We start from the raw sequence: 14,560 nt of genomic DNA, 5'->3' as shown, positions 1-14,560 counted from the left end.
ATACAATAATGAGCTATATAAACAGGCACAAACACATATATATGAGAAAATACACCAAAAATTTTAACTGTAATCATTTCTGGGTGGTAGAATTGTGTTTTATTTTCTTCTTTACACATTCCTAAGGGTTGCATATTTCCATTAGTATTATTAATGAAAGAGAGAAGAAAAGTCAAACTACAAAATGCAAACTCAAAATCCTCTGGTAAGAACTTATGCCCCAATTAAACTGGTAAGATTCAGTCTTACTTCTCATTCTAAAAATACCAGATTATGTTAATAAAGATAAGCCTCCTTAAATATGAATATCGACAACTATACAAGCCAAAAGAATTATGCCAATAACTATACAACTGTAAAATTCTGCTTTAATGTTCCTAGAGATTATCTGTTTTAGCATCCTCTGTTTGTAGCACTGTCACATGAGAATAGATGGTCCCTTCATTTATGCATTAGATAAGGTTATCAAATGGACATATAAAGTAATACAAGTTTGGAAAAGTTTGCCAGTTTCTTAAAAAATTAACCCAGCATGTCCTCACAGGTATTTATCCAAGAGGAATAAAAACATATATTCATGAAGATATATGTGTACATATATCGGTATCCATTTGTACAAAACGTCATAGTGGCTTTATTTATAAAAGCCAGAAATGAAAACAGCCCAAATATCTATGGATAGGAAAATGGATAAACAAAATATGGTATATACATATAACGTAATACATTTAGTAATAAAAAGGAACTAATCCAACCAACAATATAGAACAATCTAAATATCATCATTCTGTATAAAAATAAGCCAGACTAGAGAAAGAGGAGTAACAGAGAACACTGTATGATTTCATACATAAAATTCTAGAAAATTCAATCTAATCTATGGTGACAGGCTGCTCAGAGACAGCGGTAGACAGCAGGAAGACTGGCAAAGGGGTGGAAGGAAACTGGGGGATGAGAAAATGTTACCGATCTTGACTGCAGTGATGGCTTCACAGGTGTACGAAAACTTACCAAACTGTATCCTTTAATGTGTGCAGTTTATTATTTATCTTTAATGTGTGCAGAAATTATATCTCAATAAGTAGAAAAAAATTTTTAAAGAAATAAGCAAACCAAAATACTTTAAAGCAGAGTCAGGAGTCAAGGCAGTGGCTCCCCATGACAGGGCAGGGGTATAGAGAAGCAAATATGAGGTGGGGTTCTGGCACGCTGGTACTTTTCTTTTTCTTCTGTGTTCTGGTTATATAGGAGTATTCAGGTTGTAGAAGTGTACGCTTAATGATATGTGTGCTTTCCTAATGTATATTGTTCTTCAATACAAGTCTTTAAAAGGAAGAACACCATCTACTTATGACCTAGCAATTCTACTCCTTTATCCAAGAGAAATGAAATATTTGTCTACAAAAAGACTTGTACAAAAATATTTATGGCAGTTTTTTTCACTAACAGTCCCAAACTGGAAACAGCCCAGATGACCATCAACAGTTAACTGGATAAACAATCTATGGTATATTCACATATTTGTACAATTGAATATTACTTCACAATAAAAAGAAACAAACTACTGATACATTCAATAACATGGATGGATCTAAAAACATCATGCTGAGTGCAAGAAGTCAGAGACAAAGGAGAGTATACGTATGATTCAACTAATACAAAGTTCTAGAACAGGCAAAATGTACCTGTGGTGAAGCAACTGTGGTTGTAGTTCCAGAAGGAGAGGAGAGGCAAAGTAAAGGATAGAATCATGGAAATATTCTATCTTGCTAGGGATGTCGAGGGGAAAATGCTCAGTATGGACATGGAAAAGCTGTAAGGCTATCAACACTACTGTATTACTAAATTAAATTTTAAATGGGTACTTTTAATTCACCTTGAATAATTCCTGAAAGTATAATGCGAAATTCAAATTTAAGCTTCTAAATAAGACAATAATTTCAATTTTGATGAAGAATAAGTTTCATTAAGGTCTTATATTGTTGAAATTTATCTTTCTTCCACAAACATTTCTTTACAATTAGTAAGAAAATCAGAATGTCCTGTCCCAAGTGCTTTATTTTTAAGATGGCTTCATATTATACACTATAAAATGGAACTTAATATTATGAAAGGCTCATTATTAACAATACTAATTTAACAAGACACTATAGGGGTTTCCAAAATGGAAGTGATTATAACCCATGAAGAATGAGTAATGATCCTTTGGGGTATACGAAGAACATGTATGAGGAGTTCTATTTACACTTAGTCTTTATCTTAATACACATATGTATTCTAAGTATTATTTAATACAATGTGATACAATATATGTGTATCCTTAACATACAAAATGACACCAGCCTCTTCGTTATGGCCACCTATCAGCAGCCACACGTCATATATGTAACCTAAGTATTCTGGTACTAAGTGATTCTACATATTTTGAGGGAAGAGTATTGATAGTATTTGGTAGATTCTTCTTCAAAAATGAAATAAAGAACGCACCTTTTTGTAAACTGCTACAAGAGACTGTTGTTCCAGGGAAGATATATTCTTACAGTAAACGATTTCCTTAACAGAAACAGTATTTTATGGAAAATCTGTAGTATATAATCCTTCATGAAGCAGCTGCTTTGACCTCAACAAAAGAAAATTGGGGCTGGGGAAGTAAGGTTTAATCTCAAAAGCAACGACTGCAGCAAAAGAGAAGCTGAAGCAGAAAGGGCACCAAGTGTTACAGATGTTACTGATGTGGTATAAGAAGTGACCATAAGATTTTATACCAAACAAGTGTATTGGTTGTCTCAAGGCAAAGTATTTTAAAAGAGCTGTCAAATTTAAAGATAAGTTAAGCATTTATCTTTTACCAAAAAAGTCTGAATTTGCTGACTGTCTGTAATAAGTGACTGTTAGAAGTATACCCCCTAGCAGTTCTTTTTAAAAACAAAAACATAGTCTATGCATACCTTAACGGTAAATGAAGCATTTAAAAACTTATTAAGAAAGTAACTGTATTCCCAAAGAAAACTATGTGTGTCATCTTGAAATACTAGTGCCTGCACACTCTAAAAACAGAAGAATCATTTTCTAACTCTTTAAATGCCTTCCATACATAGAGTTCCTGTGGATTTTGAATACGTTTATTAAAAACATATAAATGCAAATTCTCACACTGGTTTGCACAGGAAGAGCAAACTTTGCTGACCAAATATGCACAATTGATGGACAAAAATTAAACAATGAGTTATCTCCATTTAGGAAGTAGAGCCAAAGAGGCACTTATCTTTTTGGGCGTATGTCCCTATATGAGCTGTCTTTTAGCTAAGACAAGCATTAAAACCAAGTACCAAAATAAACAGATTTAAGAACCAGACTTTGGAATTTCTATATTACGAAGCGGTAAAACCAAGATTTTTGAAACATAATGCACCATATTCATTACTCTTGCTTTAAAATATATATATATTTATTTTAAAAACTAAGGGTAAACAAAAAGGTTTTTAAGCCATTACTAACATCACTGATTCCCTTCACAAGTCTCTAAAGTCATTTGTTACACTATAAAATAAACCAAATAAGCAGAGAAAGAATTATCCTTTATAAATAAAATAAACATTATTAGATTTTTGTGGATCCTTTCAGGAGATGTAACACCAACTACAAAGAATTCTTCAAATAATGGCTTTCATTAAAACTTTTTTTTTTTTTATTGTATTTCTATTATATTTAAGGGACTGACAGGCATTTCAGATGAGTAAAACTAGATCCAGTACTCCAAAACTCAGAGGGGATTTAAGACAGTACACAATTATCTACAACATAGGGCAAATCAAGTAAGGTCTAGAGAAATGAAGAAGAAAGAAATGAATTCTACTTGGCATCAAACAACTTCATAAAGGTGTGTGGCACTTGAACCGGGTCTCAAAGGATGAATGGAACTCTGACTAGAAAAATTAGGGAAAATAAATCATGCTTGGAACCATGGATAGAGGCATGTACAACCTGGGATACATCAAGAATATATTGTATTTTCAAGTCACATTATTATTTTGCTGTACTGACTTAGCTAACACTTTTCTTCACATATCAAGCTTAGTGAGATCATTCTAAAAATAATTCCTAAAAAAGCATTCAATTTTTAAGTACAACTAGAAAATTGTACTACTTACTGCAATTCTGTTTAATACGTTTACAGTTCTAATTTTCTCCAGATTTCACCATTCTTCACCAGGGGGCTTACATTTTAAGTGTTACACAATGATACGCTATCAGTTATGGGCCATCCAATCTTGCTTTTCTTCTCATCTAAAGGGATGACTTGTCTCTTCTTTTCCAAACCTTAAACATTCACCCATTTTCAAATCCCAGTCCCTTCTGCTGCTTTTTAGACTCTGCACTCTTAAATACATTCTCTTCTGATTCCCTGTATCCTGCATTTAAACTGTGTATCCTCTCTATTTTGGAGGGGAGAGTACCTATCCCTTTGACTTCTCCATTATGCGTAGCTCTGCCCAAAGCAGAGTAATAATACACATTTTATTAACAGCAGAACATATAAGTTGACTTTGAAAAAAGTATGTTATGAGTGATGTATCTTAAGACATCTGCCCCAAAGTGTGATAAATATTTTATCTTAAAATAACAGTGGTAAGAGCATGAAATGAAGCTTGGACATCATATAATCTGGGGGTTTTCTAATATTTCACAACAAAACTTTTTCAGAAGAAATCTTATACAGCAGGCCATATATAACTGCAAAAGCATTGCTAATACCACTTTATATTCAAATACATTATAATTTATTACAAATTGAGTGTTCGAGATGTTAGTTATAGTCTGGACACCTAAGCAATCCATTTATTTCTGTAAAATTTTGTTTTTATTTCATTCAGATAAGTAGCTGTAAGTAGGTAGCAGCTTTTGTTTTGTTTTGCCTTTAATGGTTCACTTTGCAGTCTCAGGATATGCTTCAATTAAATCGATTCAAGAACTTTTTTTTCTTTCAAAATGAGTAAGCAACAATATCTAAAAACTGCTTATTAAGCAAATAAGAAAAAATGAAAACTTGCAATGAGCTATGAAAACATCTATAATACATCAGGACTTAGTGTTATATGTCCATTTGTTACTAAACAAATGACTTACACAGGATGAGTACACCCCCAAAGAAATGGGCTTGGGTCCTGCCTGTCATTCAACCAAACGCAGCTTATGTACCATAATAATGCATTGTTTAGACAATTCTATATGAATAGACATGCACAAGACTGAATTTTTAAAAAATGTACTACAAACTACAACTTTCCTTACCTACTTAAAATTCACAAATAAGTAGATAGTCAAAGAAGCTTTATTCTAAGGAATGCTTTCCCCAACCCCCACACACAAATGAACCAGGTATAACCATGTAGCACAATGGATTTCAATGTGATAAAAGTATATATATGTACCAAGCATGCCAAGACCATTCACTGAGGAAAGGGCAGTCTTTTTAACAAATGGCGCTAGAAAAACTGGATATCCTCAAGTAAAAGGATGAAGTTGGACCCTTACCTAAAACCACACGCAGATAACTAACTCAGAATGTATCAAAGACCTAACCATGATAGCTAAAACTATAAAACTCTTAGAAGAAAACACAGAGGAAGAGCTTCACGACATTGGATTTGACAACGACTTCCTGGACACCAAAAGTCCAGGCAACAACAGAAAAAAAAGATGAAGTGGACGTCATTAAAATGAGAAACTTTATACATCAAATGACACTATCAACAGAGTAAAAAGGCAACCCACGAATAAGAGAAAATATTTGTAAATCTTTTATGAGATTAATATCTAGAGCATACAAAAAATTCCTACAACAACAAAACAAACCAATTTTTAAAACTGGCAAAGGATCTGAATAGACATTTCTACAAAGAAGATACACAAATGGCCAATAATCACATGAAAAGATGCTTGACATCACTAATCATTAGAAAACACAAATCAAAATCACAATGAGATAACACTTCATATTCATCAGGATGGCTGTTACCAAAAATACAGAAAGTGACAAGTGTAGAGGTGAGGATTTGGAGAAACTGAAACCCTTGCCCTGGTAGAAATGCAAAATGCTACAGCTACTATAGAAAACAGTGTGATACTTCCCACAAAATCCAACATAGAATTACCACATGATCTGGCAATTCCACTTCTGGGTATATACCCAAAAGAATTGAAAGCAGGGACTTGAACAGATATGTGTATACCAACATCCAGAGCAGTATTACAACAGCCAAAAGGTAGAAACAACCAAATGTCCATCTACAGATGAATAAACAAAATGTGGTCTATACATCCAATGGAATTATTACGCAGCCTTAAAAAGGAATAAAATTCTGATTCATGCTACAACATGGAATAACCTTGAAGACATTATGCTAAGTGAAATAAACCAGATACAAAACAAAAACAAATATTGCATGATCTCATTTATACGAAGTACCTAGAGTACTCAAAATTACAGAGACAAAGTAGAAAAGTGGTTTCCAGGGGCCAGAGGGAAAGAGGGTGTGGAATTATTGTTCAATGGGTAGTTTCAGTTTGGGATAATGAAAAAGTTCTAGAGATAGACAGTGATGATGGCTGCACAACTATGTGAATGCATTTAATACCACTGAAATGTACATTTAAAAGTGGTTAAAATGATCAATTTTATGTTGTATATTTTACTATGATAAAAACTGAGTGTATTATTTATGACAGTGGCAATATAGGAATGTAGTTCACAAACTTAAGAGTTAAGCTGCCTATTTTCAATCTCAGCTCTGCCACTTTATGGCTCTGTAGTCTGTGCCCGTTTTCTCAGATATTAACAGAATCTATACCACAGGATAATAGCAAACATGAAGTTTTAAGTTAATAGATATAAAGCACTTAAAATGGTGCGTGTCATAGAGTAGTCGCTTTTCATTATAATGGGTTTACAACACGTTTTTAATGAGATTTAAGTCAAACATCTGCAGAACCTCTGAAGGTCCTCCTCAAAATTATAGAGTTCAGTAAAACACAGACAGAAAACCAATGATTTAACCCAAACTTCTCATTTTATAGCTAAAGGAATTGAGAGTCCAAGATAATGTGATTTGCTTGAGGTCACCTATCTTGTCTAATATTAATTTTCCTAAAATAAGGGTTTGAGGTTAACAATACTAATGCTGACATTCAACTACTTCAGAACCAAGGTAAAGCCATAAGATTTTATAATGTGTGTCCAAATATCTATGAATAGTGTGAGTCATCCACCATGCTAATCTAATAAATAATTACGCATGGGGTGGGAACCAAAAGGTAGTAAAACCAAAAGAAAATCCATTTTAATTATCTTCAAAGACAATGGTTTAAAACACATCTTCTGAAAATGAAGTGTTAAAATATTTGTGAAAACAAATGATACTGATTAAGAGTTTGAGGCATACCCAGTACGTGCCCACTACTCCACTTCTTTCAGCCAGTTATTCACTATACTCACTATATAATCTTAGTGAGACCTCCGACTCTGAAAAATCAGGGGCTTTTTTACAGCAATAGAGCTAATATTCATCACAGGGAAGTATCTACAAATAGTTCTTTATTAAATTCAAACAGAAGACAGCAGCAGTCCAAATAACACAAAATGTCTCATCCAAAAAATCATGTATTAAGCTTTGTAGACATTTCTGTACTTACTTGAATATTCTAGATCTGGTTTCTGGGAAATTCACAACAGAGAAAGCAAAATAACAGAGACAATCTTTGAAGGTCAGATTCAACAAGAGCTAAAAAGCTTCTGAGCGTCTCTAATTTTGCCCTTCCCCCACTGCTCTTCCTCTCAATTCCTCTCAAAGGATAGCACCACCTCTATTAGGAATGCCCTCCCCCTCCCCATCTATATCAGCTGAAATCCTACCCATCCTTAAAGGTTCCACTTAAATGCCGCAGCGTCCATGATTTTCCCCCAAGTGTTCCCAATTTAGAATTATCCCCCTCCTCTTCACTTCCCTATCTTGCACCTCTACTTCAACATTTTTATTATATAATGCATTGCATTACAATTACCTACGTCCAGTTCTTCCCCCACCCTCCCCCAAGAAAATCCCGGGGGCAGCAGGCTAGGGAGGAAAGGAATTAACATTACTTAAACACCTGGATGCCGGTCAAGGTGCTAGGCATTCTGCATACATTATCTAATTTAATCTGCCTGACAACAGTCACCGGAGGTAAGCAGGTGGTGTTATTCCCATTTTACTGATAGAGAACCATATTGTTGAAAGTTCAATTGCCAGCCAATTCCAGTGCTTATGGAACGCTGGCGTCCCTGGCTTCAAAGAGCTCTTTCCACCACTATATGGTTGCAGTCTTGTTCACTCTGTGTCACCCACTCAGACTAACAGATAGTAGGTATTCCAAAAATGCTTCTTAAATGTAATATTCCTATGGACTCACTACCACTCTTTTAATAACCCGATCATGCCCCACCCCTAGCCCGTTACCTTTACTCTTCCTTTACAGCGGACTTTACATAGAGTCAGCTCTCCACATTTTTCCAAGAGAAATGCTGCAGACAACATCAACCCTCATTGGTAGGCTAAGTGAAGAACCTTTCAATTCTCTCAGATTTCCCCAAGTGCTCTTTCCAAAGAATATAAGAAATGCACACAAACAAGTCACATTTGATGTAACGCTTAGACCCTTCCCAAAAGCTCTTATGTCATACTAAGCCACGTCTTCATGCTTATAAGCAATGACTTACGCGGTTTCCAGCTTACACTGGGGACACCCTAAGACGCTGTCTGAATAAGAAAACCACATCTTTCAACCCGTCTTAAAACGAAGACATCCCAATACTGTTACACTGCCTCCCCAGCCCCCGGCCCCCCCCTTCAATGAATTGCGGTTTGGATTTCCGGCGGGAATGCACACACAGAAAGACGAGATGGGGCTCAAAAGCAATGGAGCAATAACTGAGCCTGCTTAATTAGAAGACACAGAAGGTGCCCCGCCTTTCTAAATCTCTGCACTGAACTCATTTAGGAAAGATGGGGGACACCGAAACCCGAGGAACCCCAGATACCGAATCACTGGTTTCTGCGGCTAGCAGGGGGAAGAGTCCTCTCCTCCCCGCGGTCCCGGGCCACCAGCCCCCGGTGCCGGGTGGGAGAAGCCCAACCGCACCCTCCCCAGGCGGCCCTGCATCTCATTGTCTCCCTCCGTCGCGACCCCCATGGGCGCAGGGTGCAGCCCAGGCCCCGCCGACCCCCACCCACGGACGGCCGCCAGCCGGGCGAGGTCCAACCCGCCCCGGCCCCGGCCGCGACCCCGCCCCAGGCTCGGCCGCCCGCCCGCACCGCGCCTGGATGGCGGGGCCGGGCGCCGGGAAAATGGAGGCGGGAGCGAGGCAACGCTCCACAGCCCCGCGCCCGACCGGCTCCTTCGGCCGACCCCGAGGGCGAGGCTGAGCACTCACCGCGGCAGCGGCTCGGTCCTCCGGCGGGTCCGCCTACCGGAGCGGCCGCGGGCTGGGCGGCAGCCGCTCGCGCTCGTCCAGCCGCCGCCGCCGCCTCCTCCTCCTCTTCCCCAGGCGCGGCGCTCCTTCCCGGGAGACGCCGCGAGCGCCCGCAGCTCCCGCGCCGCGCGCTCCGTGACTGACTGACTGACCGACCGGGCGGCGGCGGCGGCGGCGGCGGCGGGGGCGGGGCGGAGCGCGCGGCGGGCGCGGCGGATCCGAGTTCGGCCGCGTCCGGCCGAGACGCAGAAGGCGGGGCTGAGGGCCGGGCGGCTGACCGGCGGACCGACTCTCGCCCGGCCGCCCGCTCCCCTCCACCCCGCCCGTCGCCAGCCACTCACTTCCGGCTCAGGCAGCCGAGCCCGCCCCTCCCGGGCGTCCGCCCGCCCGCCCACCCGCGCCCCCGGCCCGCGCCCCTTGGCCCGCCCTGCTCACCCACCTCAGGCGCCGGACCGCACCCAGCCGGGGCCGCCCGCGCCCCGCCTCTCCTCCGCGCGTCCCAGTGAACCGCCTCCAGGAACCAGTGAATCAGAGAATGAATGAGTGAGGGAGGAAAATTCCGGCGCTGTCCCACCCCTGCTCTCCTGTCCTTGGAAGCAGGCCCAGCGGCCTCTGTCCCGGGGCCCTGGGACACACTGAAACGTTGAGCACGTCTGTCGAGGACCTGTGTGCATGCACCTTCCAGCTGGAGTATTCAGACTCCAGCAGCCCATCAGGTGTGGTCTTAGGCACTTGCAGGACCGCTGTCCTTGCAGTTTATGAGGCCTTTTTTAGGAAATCCCATTTTGGCCAACAACTCTCTCTGCAGTTTCATGCACTATGATAGGAAGCTTTTAGAAATTGCACATTTCAATTATCTTTGATAACTTTGTAACTGTGAAATTTGCTTATCTTGCGTTCTTCATTTCTGTCACCCTCTCCCCCTTACTGAAATTGTTTGGGAGCAATGTATTGCCATTTTTCCTCATCACCAAGTTCTGAAATACTCAGATACTGTTTATTTTGATGCAGGCTTGACTTAGACTTTTAAATTTTAATTTATGTCTTTATTTTGACCTCCTAAAGTTGATCAAAGAACAGGAAAAAAATATAAAATTAAATCAGTTTTGCCAGGCCACATACAAAGCAAGTTTGTTGACAGCGTTAAAACAATTGACAAATCAGGAGTGTGACCTAGAATTAGTTTCACTTAACATTCCTTTTTCATGTCTTCCCATCTGCTTGCTAAGTAGGAGTATCTGTATCTTGAATTTTCACAGATGAAGAATTGACTGTACATTTCTGAGATCCTGGCTCCCTTTCTAAGAACCAGAGTGTTCATTTCTCTGTCCTGGGGCCAAATCCTGGTGTGGTTAGTTACATTCCTTCTTCCAGATATTCCTGAGGACTTTGAAGTGGTTTGGTCTCTTTTGCACAATCTGTTCCAAACTGGTATTTAGAGCCATACAATACAGTTACTAGTTACACTTCACACTTGAGAGATCTGTACTTCAGAAACATATCTGCAGTTTTGTATTTTAAGTCTAGAAGGTGCTTTAATACTCTTGCGTAGAATAATGTTATCTTTTACAAATGAAGAAGGTGCTGCTGACCAATTCTTGTAGCCTTCTGTTCCTTTCTTGGGGAACTTATCATGCATTACCACTAATTATAATTATTTCAGTAAGTTATGATCATCCCTAATGAATGTAATACAATAGTATGTTCATCCTTATATCCTCCATAATGTCTAGCATGGTTCCTTACACAGTAAATGTTTTTAAATTAATAAATGCTTTAAATATTTTCATAAATGATAATGCATACAAACCTGTCTGTGGTGTCTCACCCCATTTCCCTAATGACCAGATTTGTTGAGATTAGACATACCTGAGTGCCAAACTTCATAATGCCCTATTGTCATCAAATGCCATGACCAGGCTGTGGGATACTGCACAGGGAAGATATTCACTTCCATGAAAACCTCCATTTAGATAGCTCTGAGCCAACTCTTTCTTCTCCAGGTACTTAGGTTGGTCGAGGCTAATTAGAAAGGAAAATAGTCACTTTCAGCCATTGAGAAAAGTAAGCAGGTTCTCATCAGTTATGTTAAACCATGAAGTCATTCATTCATTCATTCATTCATTCAGTGTTTCTTGAGTTCCATCCAAGGCCTAAGAATACAAGGTCAAGAAAGACAAAGGTGGGTCCTACCCTCAAAAAACACATGGTCTAGTGAGGAAAGGGGGACAAGAAATCACAGTTCGAATATGAAGTCTATTCTGACCTGGGAATAGGATTCTTGAACCGAATGTTCAGAGACAGAGAGGAGCTCCCAGATGAAGAAGGAGGAAACAGGCATTTCAGGCAAAGGCAGGTAGAGAGGCACCAAAGAGCACAATGCCTTAGAAGTTCTGCAAGTAGTTCCATTTTGTCAGGACTGGTACAGAGAAGCGTCAGAAAGGTGAGTGGAGAAGGTCGAAGGGTTTCAACCATTAAGGGGCTTGTGCTAAACTATGGAGTTTGAACTTGATATTCTGGGAAATATAATAATAAATGATACAAATAAAATCTCTGGAGTATTTTAAGCCCCAGAACAAATGGGTTTGTGTTTTGGAAACCAGAGAGTCTAGACTGGGGGCAGGTGTGAGTTAGGAGGTGATGGCAACAACCCAGAAGAAATAAGTTGCAGGTCTCCATAAAAGCAGAGGCGGTGAGATGGGGAGGAGGACTAGGTGGGAGAAATATTAAGGAGATAGAATCTACAGGGTTTGGCGAATGATTGAGTATGAGGGAGTGAGTGAGAGGGAGAGAGTTGGGATGAACTCAGGATTCTGGTTTGGGTGGCGATGGTGGCCTTCTCTGAAACAGAGACCCCAGAAGGAAGAGCAGGTATCAGGGGACTGGCTGAATACCTGTATGAGAAAGAGTAGTATCATAAATCCAGGCATCTCAAAGGATCTTTGTCCATCATGTATTTACCAAAGTGTGTTCTTTGGAACTCTAGTTCCACAGGATTTTAGTAGATGTGGTTCCAATAAAATAAAAATTCCATTTAGTCAAATAAGTAGAAATGTAAACAAGGTTCAATGGGTTTCTAAACTAGAGGGGTTTTCAGTAGTTTGAATATGTTAATATGCACTGTGAATTTCTAAGAAGTAACTATTCTATAAAGTGTTTCCCAAATGTATTTGACCATGAAATGCTTTTTTTCAATGGAGCATCCTATAGGACATGTGTTCCATAGAACAGACTTTGGAAAATGCTGACCTAAGCCAGATTTGGGGTTAAGGTAGAGAAAACTAGAGATGAAGTGACTTGCCTAAGTTAAATAGCTGTTACTGGAAGACCTCGGTCTAGAATCTATATCTACTGACCCTACTCACGTGTTCTTCCCATCCCATAATGCTTTATGAGCTACAAACTCATTCCAGTACCTTCAGCCAATCCTGTGGAGAAAATGTTATAGAAGAATTATAAGATATATCCTTTTAAATGAAGTTTCAAATCAGTAATTTTTAAAGTTATGCTAATTTTGAATGATTACTACTTTACATAAGATGAAAAAATTTGTACATTGGAAAAGTGGAACCAATTATTACCTTAGTGTGATCTTCCTGATAACTCAGCAGGAGCCTTATAAAATGATTCACCTAAGAAGGTGATCTAGCAGTCCTCGCCCTGAGGTAGCTTTAAATAAAACAAACTTTCAGGAATAGATAGAAATACTAAAACTCTCCCCAGATATTTTGGTGTTGACTTTTACCCCTTCATACTGAAGGAAAGGACAGTTTCTAAAGTGTGCTGAGACTATGAAAATCCACACCAGGTTTTGACTTCCTCTCTGGCACAATTCCCCTGATTCTGAAGACACTAATAGCTTATGGATGGGAAGGTTTTCATATCCTAATTTCATAGTCCTATTCCCCAGAGGAGAAGTTTTAGTACTTCCTATTCTTAGAAAAATGAGACAAATTGTTTGTTCCCAAGAGACTTCCTAGGACTATAGGACAGCTTTCATTTTAAGAGTAGTTTCTATAGAAATTGCCTTTGAAAATAGTTATCACTATCTTAATTTACGATTCAGAAATTCTTAAAGTATTTGTTTCATTTCTAATTACTGTATTCATTTTCAGGAGGCAGGCCAAGGACCATCACATGTAGTATAATAAATAATTTTTTACTAAAAATATCATAGTTATAAGTAGCAGCAAGAATGCTACATATTAATATAATATATTGAAACTATTTCTTTAGTGTCCACTATGTCCCCAGCTCTGTTGAATCACTTTAAGGGGTACTGGAGAAATACAGAAAATAGTCTCTGATTTTCTAAAATGGCCCCTACCCACCCCCACAGTGTTGGCAAGGATGGAAAACAAAACAAAACACACCTCCTCATATCCTACAGGTGGGAATGTAAATGGTTACAACCTTTTTTTGGAGTTTAACACTAGATTAAAATACCTTAAAATATACATCTCTTTGATGAAGCAATTTCTCTTCTATGAATTTTTCCAAGGAGTAAGAACAAAACATTAGCTGGGATGTTATGGGATGATGGCAAATAATTGGAGATCCTTTAAATATCCAGCAATGAGTTTATGAAAATGATGATTTCTAGAAGAATAGTTTTTGATACGAAAAGATGTTCACAATATATTAATCAATAAAAAAATTACAAACACTATATGCAATAAGAACTCACGAAAAAACGTATAGGAAAAATCTAGAAGGAAATACAGCAAGAAGACAAAAATGTTTATTGCAGAGTGGTACGATTATGATACTTTCTTTTATTTATTTTTCTTTTAATGATGAATTTGTATTCTTTAATTGGCAACTAAAATGAATGAACTAAATCAATACTTATGAAGGTTAATATCTTTAAAACAAGATGTTGAGAAAGATAACACACGAATCATATTTAAGAAAAATAAAGTTAATTTTATTTTAAAAAGGGATCTGTATTCAAGAAACTTGATAAGACGAGACAAGAACATATGAAATAATCAGAGAACAACTAAATACTCAGCCCTGGTACAAACTGTAGGTACAATAGGAGTTAAGAGA

General features: G+C 38.6%; 1 protein-coding gene across 9 annotated transcripts in view; it reads right to left on the bottom strand.

The window, feature by feature from the left end:
- Window positions 1–10,044, bottom strand: part of RAPH1 (Ras association (RalGDS/AF-6) and pleckstrin homology domains 1) — an 83,158-nt gene extending 73,114 nt beyond the window's left edge. For 2 of the 9 annotated variants that reach the window (XM_074364123.1, XM_074364129.1), the window contains exon 1: window positions 8,496–8,666. In XM_074364123.1, coding sequence (XP_074220224.1) covers window positions 8,496–8,573 — 78 coding nt within the window. In that variant the 5' untranslated portion in view covers window positions 8,574–8,666. Of the gene's footprint in view, window positions 1–8,495; window positions 8,669–9,469; window positions 9,783–9,947 lie in introns of those variants that run through there. The other 7 variants (XM_074364127.1, XM_074364126.1, XM_074364133.1 and 4 more) reach the window with 7 other exon arrangements.
- Between the last annotated feature and the right edge of the window lie 4,516 nt (window positions 10,045–14,560).

This window comes from Camelus bactrianus, chromosome 5 (assembly GCF_048773025.1).
Source record: "Camelus bactrianus isolate YW-2024 breed Bactrian camel chromosome 5, ASM4877302v1, whole genome shotgun sequence".
In the NCBI taxonomy this organism is placed as follows: Eukaryota; Metazoa; Chordata; class Mammalia; order Artiodactyla; family Camelidae; genus Camelus; species Camelus bactrianus.
Note: the sequence above shows the minus strand (reverse complement) of the source record. Positions and strands in the feature narration are given on the sequence as shown.